The sequence below is a fragment of the Pygocentrus nattereri genome, chromosome 12, assembly GCF_015220715.1.
Source record: "Pygocentrus nattereri isolate fPygNat1 chromosome 12, fPygNat1.pri, whole genome shotgun sequence".
NCBI classification, from domain to species: domain Eukaryota; kingdom Metazoa; phylum Chordata; class Actinopteri; order Characiformes; family Serrasalmidae; genus Pygocentrus; species Pygocentrus nattereri.
In genome coordinates this window covers 28,735,093-28,753,919 of record NC_051222.1, presented here as the reverse complement: position 1 = coordinate 28,753,919, position 18,827 = coordinate 28,735,093, and the positions used below count along the sequence as shown (strand labels likewise).

General features: G+C 39.6%; 1 protein-coding gene across 10 annotated transcripts in view; it reads right to left on the bottom strand.

Annotated features, from left to right (window-relative positions):
• Positions 1–1,792: 1,792 nt before the first annotated feature.
• Positions 1,793–18,827, bottom strand: part of LOC108441182 (nuclear factor 1 X-type-like) — a 167,801-nt gene continuing 150,766 nt past the window's right edge. For 8 of the 10 annotated variants that reach the window (XM_037543818.1, XM_037543816.1, XM_037543814.1 and 5 more), the window contains 3 exons: positions 12,891–13,038; positions 9,695–9,783; positions 1,793–5,693 (listed from right to left, as the gene is read on the bottom strand). In XM_037543818.1, coding sequence (XP_037399715.1) covers positions 5,679–5,693; positions 9,695–9,783; positions 12,891–13,038 — 252 coding nt within the window. In that variant the 3' untranslated portion in view covers positions 1,793–5,678. The remainder of the gene's footprint in view (positions 5,694–9,694; positions 9,784–12,890; positions 13,039–18,827) is intronic. The other 2 variants (XM_037543819.1, XM_017720571.2) reach the window with 1 other exon arrangement.

Genomic DNA, 18,827 nt, shown 5'->3' with positions numbered 1-18,827 from the left:
ATATCATGACATTTTTAATATTAAATTCAATTTCAGGAATTCTTGAATTCTTAAAGGTTGAAGTAAAATGCCTTTTGTCACAACCTAAAGTATGAACCCCTCCCCCACTGAGTACAAAAAGAGAAATGTCATATTTCTTAAAATGTGATTGAAGAGAAACAGTCTTTGTTTTAGTATCATTCTCATATGGTAGACTGAACGCACTTTCATATATACGAAGCAAGCACCAGGTTCATATCATAATACACATCTGTTTTGACATTTTTGTAAAATTGTTCCTTTCACCCACCCTCCCCAATAGTTAAAAACAAAAAAAAAAAACCCAAACAAATGAAACATTAAAAAAAAAAAAAAAGTTAATGGAAAATAAAAATAAAATTCCCCCAAAATGTACAAAGATTGAGATACTCATGGCCCTCGAGTTTAGAGTCCAGGACAAGTGGACTTTAGGAGAAAAAAAAAAACCCCAAATGCTTTCTTAAAATTCCCAAATTCTCAATTACCAACACATTGCACACGGCTCAGTCCACAAACACCACCTTCTTTACCATTATCCTGAATACTGTGCTTTCCCAACAAAGAAAACCAATGATTTATTCGTTTGACCTGTCCATGCTCTGCCCACAAATATGCTCTTTCATAGCTACAGCTTCAAGATTGTTTTACAAAACGCTGACAAAGGTCCAGTTCAACCTAATGAGACAACATAGTGCACAACTCAGTTTTAAATTATTAAAAGTTAACCTGAAGTCAAACCTGACCTTTTTTACTGTGTTAGTTAATCTCTCAGGTCATATTTCTCTCATAATCTTTACTCACAGTGTTTTGACTTTTTATCACCAGGAAAAATAATATTAACCAATAAGATCACGTTTCACCTCCCCCTCCCTTCACCCCTATAATTTTGTGAGTTCGGATCATGCCTTTAACATCGTGGTGGAAGTATGAGGGAGGGTTGATTGAGGGAGGGGAAGAACTATGAGAACTTGGGCTGGAGTTCTGGGCACCTTATGCCTGTACCAAGAAGGCCAGGTCCCCCCTCATAGCTGTATCAGGACTGATGTAGGATCAAGGACCAGGGGGGAGATGGGGTGGGAATGGTGAACGCTTCGTCATGGGAACGGAAGGTGAGGATGTGAATTTACAGGGCGTTAGATTGAAAGAAGGAGGGCTTTTAGTCGTGTTCCTCACCTCAAATTTTATGTTTCCAGTTCAAAATGCTGCACTACCAAGCTGGGCTATGTTGTTTCTAAGTTAAGTGATACTTTTTTAATCCCACAACCGGGAAAATTCCACCTCCGCATTTAACCCATCCGTGAAGTGAAACACCACATACACACTAGTGAATACACACACACTAGGGGGCAGTGAGCACACTTGCCCGGAGCGGTGGGCAGCCCAATCCACGGTGCCCGGGGAGCAGTTGGGGGTTAGGTGTCTTGCACAAGGACACCTCAGTCATGGACTGTCGGCCCTGGGGATCGAACCGGCGACCTTCCGGTCACAGGGCCAGTTCCCTGACCTCCAGCCCACGACTGCCCCCAAAATTGAAACTATGGTTGGTTTGTAAATAACAACAACTACCATGCTAACACTAGCACGATTATATGACATGCACATAAAATAAACATCTGATACTAACAATGCACTCTATGTCAAGTGTCCTACAGATTCTCATTGAATTGAATGGAATTTTGTCCACACCTGTAAATCTGCTCACCTTGGCGACCGTTGCTAATAAAGAAACACATTTTGTGGGCGGTGCATGGACCAATTCGCTTGTCTGTTGATGGTGTTTTGTATCGTTTCACCTACAGGCCAGGACCAGGAGTGATAACTCACACTATGGTGATGTTTTTTTTTTTCATGGGTTGGATGATGATTTTCTTTTTGACCTGGAGGACAATGTGAGATGACATCACTGACTGGGAAAAATGTCAAAAAATAACTAGACTGCCATATTTCATAGAAGAGCTACTATACATATTTCCATATATATACAGCATGTACGAGAATGATATTAAGTCTGGATAATATATATATTTATAAATTGCGATGTTTCCAGTCTCCTATGTTCTGGTTCTTGCTAAGCCATGATACATTATAGTACATTAATTCTGTAGCTTATACACAGAGTACACACCCTGAAATCAATGCCAGATAAGTTGCATATAGAGGGGGGATACAGAGGCACTTTGACGCATGGTGGGGAATTTTACTGAGCTGCGTGGAAGAGCCAAAGAGGGGGCGGGGCTTTGAGCTGGTCTCAGCCAACGAGAATCCCTGACATGTGACTGACAGCCAGGCAGTCCAGTTATTTTGTGATAGCAGTGGTTTTGAGCGCATATATGTAGTGTTTATGACTAGGGCTGTCACAATTACCATTAAAATGTACCTTCCCGATGAATCAGCGTACACAGCGTACATATACAGACACAATTCGACATGTAACTGAATATTGCTGCTGTAAATTGTGTATAAATTTCATGACAAATGGTCCAAATGAAACAGCCCAAAATTACTTGGAAAAAACATCTGGTTCCATTGACTTACATTAAAAGTAAAGTATGCTTTTTCCTTCTCCTGTAAAGTCACCATTTTGGAGAGGTGAAGTTTTGTTCAGACAACAATGATATATTTTTATTAACCTTAAAAATGCAAATAGTGAAAAGATGCTTATGTATGAAACTTCTAGAAAAATTAAAACTTACTGTACTTAATTTAAAATGGAAAACAAGTGGTTTTCAGTGACAACAGGGTCTCAGCATGTGTGTATCTTCTTTATTTCAGGAGGCTCCTCATGAAGCTGTTCAAGAAAATCAGGTCAATAGGGCCTGAAACTACATCTAGACAAAAAGATGGCAAATTACTCAAATACTAATACAGTCAATTGTGACAGCCCTAGTTTAGAGTGTATGTAGTGTATTGCTGGATTATGACACTAATGCTGTTATTGGTTTGTTCATGTTGAGATTAAATAAGAATAATCGTATGAGGAATAGCATGGGCCAAGCTGAATGAAAAGCGTCCCTTTGTTAGTTTTAAGGGTTTCAGTTGTATGTCATAGCGCAAACTGAGTGTGTGCTTTCATGTTTGTGTGTATATGCGTGTGTGTGTGTGTGTGTGTGTGTGCATATGCTCCATTTAGATCTGTGATGCTCACACCACAATTACTGGCGTTGCTATGCAGGACATTATGGATTAAACTGGCAGCTGTTGAATGATGAACTCAATCACAGAAACAGAACATGCAGGAAGTGATGTCAGCGATATGAAGAGCAACCTCCATCTTGGACAGGGAGTGAGCACTGAGGATGAAAGCGACCGGAGGGCAGGGTATGATATAGTACTGATGAAGGAGGCTGTCGCTATAGCAACAACCCTAAACCATGTAATCCCAAGAGAAATGTTGATATTATCCAGCTGCTATGGTTTTGAAAAATGAAGTCATCCTAAAATATTTGTTGTTGTTAACTGGGACAGGAAATGTAAGCAAACCCAAAGTAAACTCGCATGCAGCAGTTCTGTAGCCAAAAATAAACCAAGACAACACAAAAGGACACCGGTTAAAACTAAACCAAAAAGACAATGAGAGAAAACAAAACAAAGCCAACTGCAAAACAAAAGAAAAACCCAGAAGAATATCAGCAGAGAAAGACTTTTTTTCTGAACTTCTGACTAATGTTTAGACACTGAAATGGTAGCACTGAAACTGAAGGACGGTAGTACATACTGTAATGGTATGCGTCATAAACCCTTCATGAGCGCAGCATAAGAGTGGCGTTCATAAGGCTACACAACACCTATAAATCTGACAAAAACCTACATAAACACCTAAAAAGGCTCATTCCAACAAATGTCTGAGGTGAAATAACATCAGCATGGACAAAAGCAGCCTTTATGCCTTTATAAATGTTTATAGAGTATTATGTCAGTCGCCGTTACGGGCTTATGTCATTGTAAAGAAGCCTTACAAATGCTGCCTTTTAGTAAAGTGTTAACAAATCTCTTATTCGATGTTGTTATAATTGTGCCACAGCATTGTAACTACCATGGCTGACTATAACAAGAGCATCATGCATTCATAAAGGCCTTACAACACTTTTATTTCATACAACATTATCCATCACTGTCTTCGGTCTATTGCTAATATCGATATTACTGTGATTAGCTGATAATGACAAACTTGATTGTAGGTGGTCAGTTGCATGTTGCTGGGGTGGGAAATATGGCATTATTTTACTGTAACAAGAAATGTGCTTTTTTGAGAATTCTGTGGACATTATTAATATTTAAAGCATAATAAATCCTGTTTAATTGGATTTAGTGCAGCACAGTGTTGTTCTTAGTTTTTGACAGTATTTTTGAAATGTGGCACTACTGAGGCTTTTTTCCAACTCATCAAACCACAGAAAAACTAAATATAATATGTGTTGCGTATTATGACGATGTGTATTGTGATATTATATTTGTGCCATATTGCCCACCCCTAATAACTTTTGTTTGTTTTTTTGTACTGTATTGCTAGGAAAGACGTGTTTGTGTTCAGTGTGTTTGTGTGTATGTGAGTGTATAAGAGTGAGAAAGGGTGCCAAGGCGACCCTATTGTGCTGCGACAGCCTGCTTGCCAAAAAAAAAAAGACAACAAAACAAAGAAGTTTTATCACAAAGCTAGCTCGCCCTGCTGCCAGTACTGATCACAGTATTTTAACCCCCACACAAAAGTCATCCCTTATCAAATCTCATTTTGAATAGTGCATACGTGTACAGGGTAAACTTCACATCAAACGTTGTGTCCCTGTCAGTCAGTCACTATGTGACAAGAAATCAGTCACAGAAATTTCTTGTGCATGTCAAACATATTTGGATAGCATCCCCCACTGGAAGCTGGCCAACTGGAAGCAAGCCAATCAGAGCGGTGCATTTCTCGTCCAATCAGATGGGTCTGGCCATGCTCAAACCACTGGCTTAAGGGTGAAGCACGGCTGAATGGTGTAGATGATCGATGTGGAGAATGAAGATGACGTCATGCAGGCGGAATTAATTAATCCAGGTAATTCGTCCTTTGACATATTTTTCATTGGACAGAAAGTACAGCAATTATTAAATCTCAACCAACCAGCTAAAACTGTGGCTGAGTGAAAACGGAATCTCTTGCTGCGTGATTGGTGGATGATTGAAAACAAGAAAAATGACGGATGAAAAAAGTAGGATTGGTCAATATTCAGGTTGCCTTGGTAACATTATAAAGACTTAGTGAGATGTCTCTTTTTTCATCCTGAATGGAATCAAGTCTTATTTTGTTTGTTTGTTTTATTCAAAAGAGTTTTCCGGTTTCCGAACATCATCCATTCCATGACACGATCTGTGTCATTGTTATCTGGTTTGTTTTATTTTCTCTTACCAGATTTGCAGAATCATGCAGACTTCCAGGTTTTTGAAGAATCGTGTGGAAGTTTTTCAGGCTTTTTGTAGAATCATGTGGAAGTGTTTCAGGTACGAAGAATCACATGGAAGGTTTCTGGATTCCTCATTACGGGGCTCATGTTGAAGGTTTCAGGGTGCTTGCAGGTTTAAGTCAATTGGGGTGTGTGATATGCTAATTGCAGTCCATACCTAGCTTTGTGTTTCCCGTTTCGGCTACAGACCTCATGTCTGTGTGTTTCAGAAGGATCTTGTCAAAGGAACCAAGACTGTAAAACAGCGAACATAAAAAGAAAATCATTATTTAATGACCTTTAATTAAATAATGTATACATTATTTCCACCTGAATAAAATTATGCAACTGCTCTTTTGATTTACATAGTCTGAGCAATACGTGTATTGGTGTAATATATTTTATTAATGCTGAAAGGATGTACACCTCTAATTTAACAAAATTTAAAGCACATTTTGTGAAAAAATGCATCCAGTTGCACCCAAAATGATTATTTAATAAAACATAGATAACTAATAATAATAGGAAATGTACCAAAAGCAAGTGCCAAGAAGATGACAAATACAAATCAGTGTGAATGCAAAGCACACATCTTTTCAATACCTCATATATTTTTTTTCCAATGTGCCAAAATACAACAAACATATCTTTTCTCAGTCTTATTCTCTTTTCCACAGTCAAATTCCAGCAAAACCAGGTGTCCTCTCAGCAGGTGGAATTCGAGACCACTATAACGTGGTAATATGGATGCAACAGTGCTTGATGTTAGGAATACAAGCAGCATGTGCCTCCAGATGACCTACAACTGAGTTGTGAGGTCACATGAACTATTAGGATTTGCTTTAAAACAACAATACGTGGTGCTAAAGATGCTGCATTACACAAACTTCTGCCCATTCTAAAAACACTGCTCACACAAATTGCATTGATTTATTAGAACTATGCTATATGTAAAGCTTTGTAGAAGATTTAATTAGTGAGGTCAGGTACTGATGTTGGATGACTATGGATCACTACAACTTCACAGTCCAGTGCTGGGGATCTTTATAACCCTTTAGCTTGCTTAGCATAGGACATGATGACCTTATGTTCATGTGCGGCTGTTCCAGAGTGTCTGATTCTATTAGCAATGCTTTTCTATGGAGATTCTGCTTCCTGTGTGTGCACAAATGCCTGTGTTAGTACTGGGTGCACCTTAGAGTAGCTGAACTCACTAATTAGAAAGAGGTGTCTAGATACTTTCAGATGTATTGTTTATATTTAAATCTTTACATTTTTACATTTGCTTAAGCATTGCGAGTAAAGTAGACAAAAGAACTTGTTGCTTGCTGGCTATGAGCAAAGAAAGAAACAAAAAAACAAAAAACAAGTTTTGTGGAAAGTTTGTAACTCTGCAGGGACTTTTTGGCAGATCTATATTTCTCTCTCTCTCTCTCTCTCTCTCTCTCTCTCCCTCTCTCCCTCTCTTTCTCTCTCTCTCTCTAATCCTTGGCAGTGTCCAGTCCTTTTTTCTTACACTCGCTCCCCACCAAGTTCATGTTCAACTGCCTATGACATCATGTCTGGTTGCTGGGGGCAACCAGACATTCGAGACGTGACTCTCTCTGTCTCTCTCTCTCTCTCTCTCTCTCTCTCTCTCTCTCTCTCTCTCTCTCTCTCTCTCTCTCTCTCTCTCTCTCTCGTTTTTCGTTCAACAGTTCTTTTGCTCCCCTCTTTCTCTTCTTTATCGTGCCTGCCTCTTTCTAACAGGCCCGGAAAATGTGACAACTTTAAATTCTCCGGTACTTGTCAGTGAGTGTTCGTCTGGTTAGGAAAACACTCTGGGACAGTTTGTTTGTAAATATATATTTTATCAAAGTATCCTGGCATTAATTTCTAAATATCAGCTTGAATCAACAGGTATGTACTGCATCCTGAAGTAAGTGCTGCACTGAACTGACAAGACTTAAATGTGAACATCTATTCCACATGAATAAACTCCATGACATAAATACATAAATGCCAAATGAGAGCAACTGAAATCCAAAACTGTGTTAATATAGTGTTTTCATGTGGGAATGATGCGCACATTTTAATTCCAGTAAATCCCTTTTTTCATTGCAGAGAGATACAGATAGAGTTCGCCTCCATGTGCTGTGGATTTATCGTTTAGCTAACTGGTGGCTCTTGTGGTTTTTCCCTTAATGAAAGACGTGCAGTGGGTAAGCACTCAGCAGCTGTGGGCCAGGCTGCATCCCAAATTCACACAAGGAGCATCCCTAACCAAACGCCCCGAGGGCCTGCTCGCTACATGCCAACATCTGGCTTTTAACACACCACTGCATTAACCACATCCAAGAAAAAGCACACAAGTAGCCAATTTAGACACAACACAGTCAAATCCATCACAGAAAAAATACTTCACTTGAAGTTACAGCTGTCACATTTAGTAGATTTTACAAAATAAACAATTAAAATGTACCTTCCGGTTATATCAGCAGTGATTATCATTTAAACACATCTACTGCTTATGGTAAGAACAAAAGCCGTATAAATAAACCCATTTATGAGAATTTAAGTCCTTTAAAAGGCTTCCTAGTTTATCTCCTTTTTTCAGAAAAGTATTATGAAATATTTGAAAGGCTACTCATGGTTTGTAAAGTCTGTTTCTATTGTTTGTCCTTTTTTAAAGCTCTATTTGCTCAATGATGTGTAACAATTATCAGTAAATTACTTGTATATAATCAGTAATGCCTGCTCTGATTCAGGTGTGATCAGATCATAAATGAATGCAGGCCTGTATAGTCTCCTTAGAAAAGCACTGACTAATAGAATGGAATGCACTGGAACAGCCAATGTTCAATGCCAAGTGTCAGAAATAATTATACAACATTGGTACCTGACTTCACTAATGCTCTTGTGGCTGAATGAAATCAAATCCTCACAGCTATGTTCCCACATCAAGAGTAAAGCCTTTGCAGAAGAGTAGAAGCTGTTATTACGGCAAAGGAGGACAAACTCCCCATTAATACCCTTGATTTCACAAGTAATGCTGAATCAACAGGTGCCTATAAATGTCTACTTGGACATACAGTGTCTGTAAAGTTGTTATGTAATGTTACATAAAATGTATGTAGACCCAAAGCTTAATGTTGCTCAGAGGCACTGATTGATGATCATTACAGAAAAAAAAAAACATTTAGCTTTTGTATTCATTAAATATGAGGTCTAGAGGTAGATTCCTTCAAACCTTACATTCCCAGGAGATACTGATACCTTTGCATGAAGCTTGACACTTAGCTGAATACAGTTTCCTGCTGTGCTACTGCTTGTAAAACTGTCCCATTTTGAATAACAGTCACAGTTTCTGACAAAACACACACCAAAACACTAACTAAATGAACTGAAACTGAATACAAACTGATCTAAACCTGTTTTTGGAATACAAAACCAAACAAGCTATTAATGCACTTTTAAAACAAACTCAAACTAAACTCACATTAAAAATATGAAATTATTTTTACTACATTTTGTTGAAAATAGGTTCTCCACAGAGAACAAACTTATGCATGTTTTAATGCACAGTTATTGTTTATTTACTGAGTTCAACATATTTGAAAAATAAAACATCAAATGTGGTCTGTGAAAAAGTTATGGCACATTTTATATCTTATGTTTATTTTCCAAAATGTTCAATAAACAGAAATTGTTCAGTAAAAATGCAGAAAAATGCCACATTTAAGTTTGTTCCCTGTAGATGTGTTAACTTATTTTCACTTCAACAAAACATGTAATTTGACTGTACACATACACCATTATCTTCTCTACCTATCCCATTGCTTACCTTTGTTGTACAGCGCATATTATATTTTGTGTTGTATTTTTTGCCAATATATTAAACAAAAATAAATAAAAGTTGTGCACTAAAGTGTGTTCCCCACAGAGAATGTGCTATTTTCACTTAGAAAATCAACAAAGCATGTAATTTGACTAGGGGATGTTTAAACTTTTGCATACAACTGTATTAACGCACCCTGCCTCCCACCCAATGAGTGCTGGGATATTTCCAGCACCCCCTGTGACCCAGGAGAATAAGTGGCTTAGAAAATGTGTGTGTGTATTAATGCACTCTTAAAACAAACTGAGATGAAACTGAGATTGAAAACTTTATTACTAATAAAAAATTTATAAAAATTCTAAATCTGTAGTAACCTGTAGTTTGTGTGTGTGTGTGTGTGTGTGTGTGTGTGTGTGTGTGCGCACATACATATACACACCTGTGTCTGCTGTGGGATGTTTAGAAAGTTGTCCCGTGCTCCGATGCCGACAAACCTGTTGGAAGCTGTGGAGCTTGGCGAGGAGTATGCTGCTCAAACACACACACACACACGCACGCACACACACACACACACACACACACACACACACACACACACACAAGCGCATACATACATATGTCATTATTTACGACTTTGCCACGGCACGTCATCAGAATATTAACTGGAACTGAAGGATTTTGATTGTCTTCACTATGACATACTGTAGCACTGGAGCTGTAATAAACTACTCACTGAGCCTTATTCACACTGTATATTTGTTCTTAGTTTTATAAAGTAGAAAACGTTATTTGGAATAACGAAGGTCACACGTGACCTACATGAGTAACATTTTTATTTTAGTGTTCACTCAGTAAAGGTCACAACGGGAAGGAGCTCATCACGGATTTTGTCGAGAGGGAGGGAACCTGTCAATTTTGTTTGCACTGAACTGATCAAATTCAGGGCAGCTGTAGACAAAGGACTCCAAATTCAGACTAAATATGTCAAAGAGAGTTTTATGTGGGTGAGATAAGTAAGGCTAAGAGAAGCAGTGAGAAGAACCGTCACCTGTGTTGGTGTATTTTTGAATGTGTGTCTATTTTTACACATCTGAATATACTGCATTTCTGTCACCAGAGAGGAAAGTATACAAAATGGCAGTAAAACACGAAAGGAGCAAAAGACTAGAGCTGCACGATAAGCACAAAATACTATTATCGCAATGATACTGCTATACATGCTGATATATGCATACCTTGCAATACATTAACCCCTTAAAATCCCAGGCTTGTAACATACTAAGGCTTATTAATCAGTAACTGCAAGGACAGCAATGCAAGCTGGTTGAGCTATTCTTAGTTTATGGAGGTGTATAATAATGTTTGGGCCCGCTGACAGGACCTGGTCATTCAACGGATTAATAAAAACCAAAATGAATTCATAATGTGACATAATTAAAGATTGGCATTATTTTCCCCAGTGTTTTTCCCTAGTTCTATGGCCAACTGCACCAAGCTGAGAGGCTGAAGGTAAGCATGAGCTTCCTTTGATATACATGAAGCATCGGCATGTTTTTCAAACTGACACCAAGTCAACATCACCGGACAGCTCAATACGCTTCTCAAGAAGAACGCTAATTGCCAATTGCCAACATATCAGCTACCAGACAACTAGCACCAAGCTGAGGGAGCAAGGACAATTAGGTTCTTTTGGACTCCTGGCTAAGGATGGCTGTAGTATCATCAGGAATCAAATTCACAGTCTTTCCAGAACAGAGGGAGCATGTAGACCCTTCAGGGCATTGTTTTCACCAAAATAACTGACTTTTGTTGGATTACATGAATACCACTGTGATTGTTTGTATCTGCACATCCCAGCCTGTTATATCCAGCCAATATCACTGTAAGACTAAACAATATATTGTGCAGCTCTAGACTCAATATAATGAAATGAGACTGTACCATTATATCACATACATACAATAAGAAATAGGTGAAAGAGTTGGTGTGAATGAGAAAACAGAGTTTAAAAGAATCACTTGAAGTGGTTGAAAGGAAACAGACGACGTGAAAAGGGAAAGGAGAACAAAAAGAGAGGAATGGTCTTCATCCAGTGCCCTCTGGGAGCTCATAAGGCCTGTCCTTCTGCCCGACTCGTTCACCGGTAACCCCCCCAACACACACAAACCCCAAACGCAAACCCCAACACCTCAACATCACCCTTACGACACACACATATACGCTATGAATGCACCCCTGCTTTACAGTACAGCTGCAACATTAGTCTGTTTAAATTTATGTTCATTTTCGTGAGACTGCTGTGTGGGGCTTTAAGTGGAACGTAGTGTCTATTTACTAATTTATTTATTTTGATTTATTGTTTGTTTGGTTGTTTTGTGTTTTTTTTTTTCTTTTGGAGTCCATGCCAACTGCCCTGAATTTGATCTCTCGGGGGAGGGAGGGAGGGAGGGATGAGAAAAAATGCACAGAAAGTGAGAGCACAGGAAATGGAAATAAAAAGAGAACAGATAAAAAAAGATGAGTGTGAGATGAGAGTGTGGAATCTTTATATCTTCACAAGCAGACTTTTATATATGTACTTGTTATGTTAACGTGATCCATTTTAATCCAGGTTTATGGTTTAAGCTGATAATCATGAGAGTAAAACGAGTGAACAGAATATAAAGGCATCTAAAAACCAGAGAGAACTCACTGAAGAAAATGAAGAGAAAGAAAATATGATAAGGGAGAGAGAAAAAGAACGGAGAGAAAAAACAGAGCCTCTGCCTGATGAGCTGTTGATTACTGTTGACTGACTGAGATTACGAGGGTACCTGCTACACATTGGGGTGAAAGGCCATGGCCCACCGCCTCTTAAAATGGTCATTTGGACGAATGTGACACATTTTCTTACATGGTTTTGTTTTGGGCTTATTTTTCTTTTTTCATTTTTGTCTTTTTTATATATATGTCTACTATGTCTACTTACCAAGTTATTATTTGTGGAATATTATTATAGTTTTTATTATAGTACATTTTCAGCCTCTCTTTATTATTTAGCATTAAATAGTTTGTTTTGTTTATATACTGTGTCCCATTCAAAAAGTAGTTTGGGCTGAACTGTACAGAACAAACGGTTTGGGCTCAAATCATCAGAGGCTGTGACGATTCATTTGCTTCCCAACAGCCAATAAAAGCACAAAATCTTACCCACTAGAATAAGTGGAATATGAATAAATAATAATAGCGAGCACAAGCGGCGTAGAAGATGAATGCATGAATGAATGGAGAATAGCAGCCCGCATCACTTCAGAGTGAAAGGTAGGGCTAAACTGTTGTAGGTTGAATGGGTGGTCATATGTAAACGTTCATGGTTGTGACATCACAACCACAATGAGTTCAAAGCAAGCCGTTTTTGTAGCTAAGCTTCCACATATGAACTGTGTTTATACAGTACATAAAACTCTAATTTTAAAAAAGCTAGAAAAAGTTGCCTTCTCATTATATGGGCCCTTTACAAATCCTATTTAGTCTAGGCTTAGGTTTAATCTGGTCATTAGAGAAGCTAGCTTTAATCATTCCTGGACTCTGTAAATGGGGCTGTGTTGGTGTGTTTGGGGGTCGTGGAGGGGCCCGGGGGTTTGGGGGAGACTTACAGGGTGATGTGGGTGAGCCGAGTCCCCCGTCGGGGTGTGTGTGGCTGGGTTTGGGGTCGGGCATGGGGAGGGGCACCGGCCGCGCCACCGGAGGAGGCGGAGGCAGCAGGAAAGAGCCGGACATTTTACTCTGACCGCTCCCGTTAGGCTGCAGACACATACACACACTGAGTGAAAGTTGACAGCATAACACACACACGCACGCACACACACACACACACACACACACACACACACACACACACACTAAGGATGCCCCGATCTACTTTCTTTTGCCCCAATCCCAGTTCGGGTCATTTAAAACTGAGTATTTGCAGATTCTTAGTATTTCTGTAGAACATAGTCACACAGTGCCCTCTTTAAGTACATTCACAATAGTAAAATCTGTGAAGTTTGGATATACAAGTTATCCTACAGTTTAATTTTTAAATTTGTGTATATTGTGACACACTGAGCTTTTGTTTTGTCTTTTGGGGGCCGGTGGTGCTAGGCCAATTTTTTTTGTCATGAAAGTTATGAATAGTTATGAAGTTAGTCATGAATAGTCATGAAATCTAAAAGTACATTAGGATTTTTGATATGTGGTTTAGCTTCTCTCTAATGTTATACATTCTCATACGTCTGGCCCATAAGATGTCTGAACGCTATGCTCCACCAGAGGGCGCTCAAGGGTCTTACATTTAGATCAGAGGTTCTAATCTGTTTTGTCCAACGAAAGGAGCACAGAAAGTCTACTGCAGCCATCTAAAATCTACTGCACAGTAGACTAGGACAAAGTAAACTAATGCACCATGTAGTGGATAGTACAAAATGCAGTTACTGCACATGGGAAGTGCGGAAAAGATACTTTATTTATCCCGAAGGAAATCTCAGATAAACAAGCTCAAGCTATTTTAACGCACTAATTGGAATAAAAATTTCAGCATAATTTTCTTCATGTATCACATTTGGTACGAGCTGACTTTTTACAATCTCACAAATATACAAGATGAAATAAATTATAATGTGCTTAGGCTAGGGTGGCATGGTGGTTCCGCAGGCAGTGTTGTTGCCTTGCAGCAAGAAGAGCCTGGGCATTTCCCCGGCTGTGCAGAGTTTGCATGTTCTCCTTGGTGTGTGGGTACTCTGGTTTGGACATGCTAAATTGCCGCTAGGTGTGACTGTGTGTATGATTGTATATGTCTGTCAGTATGCCCAGGAAAGAACTGCGAACTGTCCAGGGTGTTTCCTGCTTTCTGCCTGATGACTGCTGGGACAGTGGCTTAGATAATGTGCGTGTGATTAGGCTAGTAATGTTAGCTGAGATAAAAGATGACCAGCATTTCTTTATCTTAAAAACTTTACTGCTTTCTCCTGTAAGTTTTAAGCCATGTCACCTGGAATAGATTAGTAGTCTGTGCCTGTGTACTAGTCAGATGACAGTTTGTCATCTGCCTAATGCTGCTGGTGTTCAGTAGTGTTACGTCCTGTGTCGATGTTTTCTTAGGTTCTTAGGTTTTCTTAGCGTTCTTAGGTGGTCGTTGCTGCATGACTGACATCCCGTTTCTCCTGGCATGTGATTGGCTACTTCAGTTGGTACCGGCTATAAAAGGCCTTTGGTGTTGGAGCAATACGGAGCATTTTTTTCTTATTCGGTTCCGCTCCCTTGGCTGCCTGCCAATCGATAGACCAGTTATCGTTGATTTGCTGGCCGACAGGTACATGTGGACCAGTGAAGACACTTTTGTAATTTTGTTTCTTTTTTTAGAAAGGAAATGTAGGGGTGGCCTGCCCTTTTTGTTTGATCTGTTGGACTTTGTTTATTGGTAGTGTAGTGAGGGTAGTGTTTTTGTAATTCCCTTTCTTTTTCTTTTGTTAGTTTAGTTAGTTATACATTTTTTATTTTTATTAGGGTCTTTTGTTTGTTATTTTGGGCCTTGGGCCTCCCTGAAGTTATGTTTCCTTTATTTTTTTGGTTTCCTTGCTTCAGTTGACTGTTGAAAATAATTTAGATGACTGGATGAAAGTGCAAAGCATCGAATAAATAGTCAAATTTTGTTCTGGTCTGGCGTCTGAGCGGGCAGTCTTGCTTCATCTTTGTGCATCTTACCCCTAGGGGACATAACAAAATGGGGGCTCGTTCTGTTTTTTTGTTCGTTTTGTCCCTTGCTGGTAAGTGCCTTCTCTTTTTCTGATTGGCGTTTTTTTGTGGTATGGTGTGGGAATGTAGATACAGTCGTGCCTGGTGAAAAGCCGGTAGTTGGGGGTGAGGCTTCAGCTAAAATTCCTGTTATAGGTGAGGAACCTGTTTTGTATTCGTTAATTGGTCAGAGTTTGGAAGCTCGTAAGTTAGCTATTCAATTAAAGGAGCTTGATTTTGAAACTAAATGTTAGGAGCATAAGCTACAACCTCAGGTTGACGCTTTGCCTTCAACCCTGCAGGCTCCTATGTCTCCTGTGAATCCGGTTCCCACCTCTCTCGTGCTCGTTTTAAATGCCCCGTCTTCGTTCCCCGAGTGGCCTTCCCCTGTAAGCCCTAGTGAATTCAACGTTAGTAAGCAAATTTGTTTGGTTCCCACTTTTAGGGAGACTGAGGTTGATTCTTATTTTGGCGTATTTGAGCATATAGCTGCTGCCTTACGCTGGTCTTGAAAGGTTTGGCCGCTTTTATTGCAGTGTAAACTAACTGGGAAAGCCCAAGAAGTTTTCTCTGCTTTGTCCCTTGAAGATAGTTTTAATTATGACTCATTCAAAGCCACTATTTTAAGGGCTTATGAGTTGGTCCCTGAGGCTTATCACCAAAAATTTCATAATCATTTATAAACTGCCAACCACACTTTTGTAGAGTTTGCCTGTGAGAAGGGTACGCTTTTTTAATAAATGGCGTCAGTCCAGCAAAGTGACTAATTATGAGCAACTCTGTGAACTTATTCTATTAGAAGATTTTAAAAATTCATTAGCGGAGAAGACTGTGGTGCATTTGCATGAACAAAAAGTTGCTGCTGTGGCACAGGCTGCAGTGTGTGCCGATGAATTTGTATTGACACATAAAAGTACTTTCGTCGGGAAACATCTCAGTCTAAAACAGAGACATTTTCTAAGCAACTGAGAACATCTAAACCATCAACCCAAACTGAAAACCAGGAGTGTTTTTATTGTCAAGCATTCAGCCATCGTATCGCTGTTTGTCCAGCTTTAAAGAGGAAAAATCAATCTAAGGGCCAAAAGGAGCTGGTTTTGTGCATGTTTCTCCCACATTGTGCTCAATTTGCCAGGAAACTGATTCTGTGTATGATCCATTTACTTTTAAGGGTAATGTGTCTGGTAGAGAAGACCCCATTCCTATTACTATTCTTTGGGACACAGGTCACACCAGTGATGACTGCCTTTTTCTAATGACGCGTCTTGTGGTTCGGATGTTTTGGTACGGAGAATTGAATTGGGGGTGGTGCGAGTTCCCTTACATAATTTATATATTCAATCTAAACTGGTTTCAGGATTGGTTAAGGGTACTGTCTGTTCTCAGCTACCTGTGGAGGGTGTTGACTTTATTCTTGGCAATGCTTTGGCTGGTGGAAAGGTGTTGCCCCTTCCAGAGGTAATTGATGATCCGATGTCTGAACAACAAGGGTCTCAAAAAGAAGTAGATATGGCATCTGAATTCCCTTCTGTTTTTCCTGCCTGTGTAGTGACACGAGCGCAATCTCGTAAGTTTGACGAAACTGTGGATCTATCTGATAGTTGTATGTCTTTTAATGACAGCCCCAATGTTTTTCCAGAAGATTCGCCCGTTTCCGGTGTGACGCAGGTTCCTTGTCCTGTTTGTGGAGCTGAATTAGAACTGCCACTGTCCATTGAGAGAGAACAAATTGTTATGGAGCAGCAAAATGACCCATCCCTGGTTTGCTGCAGGGAGTCTGCAGTAGATAAGGAGGGTTTGGTCAAATAATCTGTAGCCTACTTTGGGGAGGGTGATTTACTTATGCGCAAATGGACACCAGCAGTTCTGAGTGATGTAGAATGGGGTTCAGTTTACCAATTAGTTGTACCCACGAAATTTAGTGCGCAGGTTCTAAGCTTAGCCCATGATCACAGTTGAGGCTGTTGTGAGGGCCCTTATAAAGTTTTTTTCTACTTTGGACTTCCTCGAGTTGTACAGACCGACCAAGGTTCAAATTTTATGTCCCAGTTGTTTAAACAGGTGCTGTCCCAATTAAACATAAAACATCAAGTATCTAGTGCATATCATCCAGAGTCTCAGGGCCTGCTGGAGAGATTTCATCAACACACTTAAGTCAATGTTGCGCGCCTATTTCACCGAATCAAATAAAGAATGGGATGAGGGTTTGGCATTTTTCAGTCTTTGGGGTTTAGTGTGGCGGATTTGGTTTTTGCACATATGGTGCGAGGACTGCTGAAGCTGTCGAAGGAAAAATGGATGTCTGTGGAAACAACTCCTGGTAATAATTTACTTGACTATGTTGGCTCATTTCGTGAGCATCTACATCATGCATGTTACTTAACTCAAGCTTCATTATCCTCTGCCCAGGTGAAAATGAAAGCACACTTTGATAAAAAGGGCAGTTTTTCGTTCCTTTTCCATTGGTGACTGTGTTTTAGCTATGTTACCCATCTCTGGATCAGTTTTGCAAGCAAAGTTTTGTGGTCCATACATAGTAGAGGTTAAACCCCAACACCGATTATGTAATCCGTACTCCTGATAGGAAACGAAAAACGAGAGTATGCCATATTAATGTGTTGAAGCCCTATTTTTGTAGAAAAGATGGTTTTGAATGTATGAAACCTGAGGGTTCTACGTCTGTTGCCCCTGTCGTTTCTTTGTCTGTGTTATCTTCTGCACCTGATTCTGTTGAAGATGGTTTGAGCCTGCAAAGTATTTTCTTGTCCAGGGCTCGTTTGCAGAACTCAGAAATTTTGCGAGACTTGAGTTCATTTTTGTTTTGTTTATCTGATGGTCCGTGCAATGATATTGTTTGGCTGATCCAGTCTCACTGTGATCTGTTTTCAGATGTCCCTTCACGCACCCACCTTGTGTCTCATGATATTGATGTGGGTGATCATTTACCCATTAAGCAGCATGCATATTGGGTTAACCCAACTAAGCGAAAGCTTATGCAGAAAGAGGCCGAATATTTAATTAAAAACAGTTTATCAGTACCGAAAACTAGTGCATGGAGTTCGCCCTGCCTTTTGGTACCAAAGCCAGATTGTACAGTACATTTTTGTACTGACTATAGGAAAGTTAACGCAGTAACAAAACCTGATGATTCCTTTACCACTTATGGAGGATTGTGTGGACAAAGTGGGCTCAGCAAAGTATGTGTCAAAATCGGATTTGCTTAAGGGATACTGGCAGGTGCCCTTAGCTCCCTGTGCAGCTGAAGTCACTGCTTTTATTACACCTGATCATTTCATGGAGTATTCTGTAATGGCTTTCCTCCTTCGTAATGCTCCGGTCACATTCCAGCATTTAATGAATCATGTGTTGATGAGCATTTCTAATTGTGAGGTATACCTAGATGATATCGTGGTAAGTTCCTCCGATTGGGCTGACCATGTAAAAACTCTTAATGTTGTGTTTGGTCGTTTACAAGAAGCTTTGTTAACTTTAAACTTTGCAAAATGTGAGTTTGGCAAAGCTATGGTTATTTACCTCGGTAAGGTGGGACAAGGACAAATTCGCCCAGTTGCGACAAAAGTGCAGGCAATTATGGAGTTTCCTGTGCCTTGCACTAAGCACGTGTTAAAGCGTTTTCGGTATGACAGGATATTATTGTGGGTTTTGCCGAAATTTTTCTGACGTTACTTTGTCTCTGACAAATTTGTTTCGTTCCTCCTGTGATTTTGTTTGATCTGATCTATGTCAGAGTGCTTTTGAGTCTTTGAAGTTGTTGCTTTGTAACGCTCCTGTCTTGTCTGCTCCAGATTTCACTACCC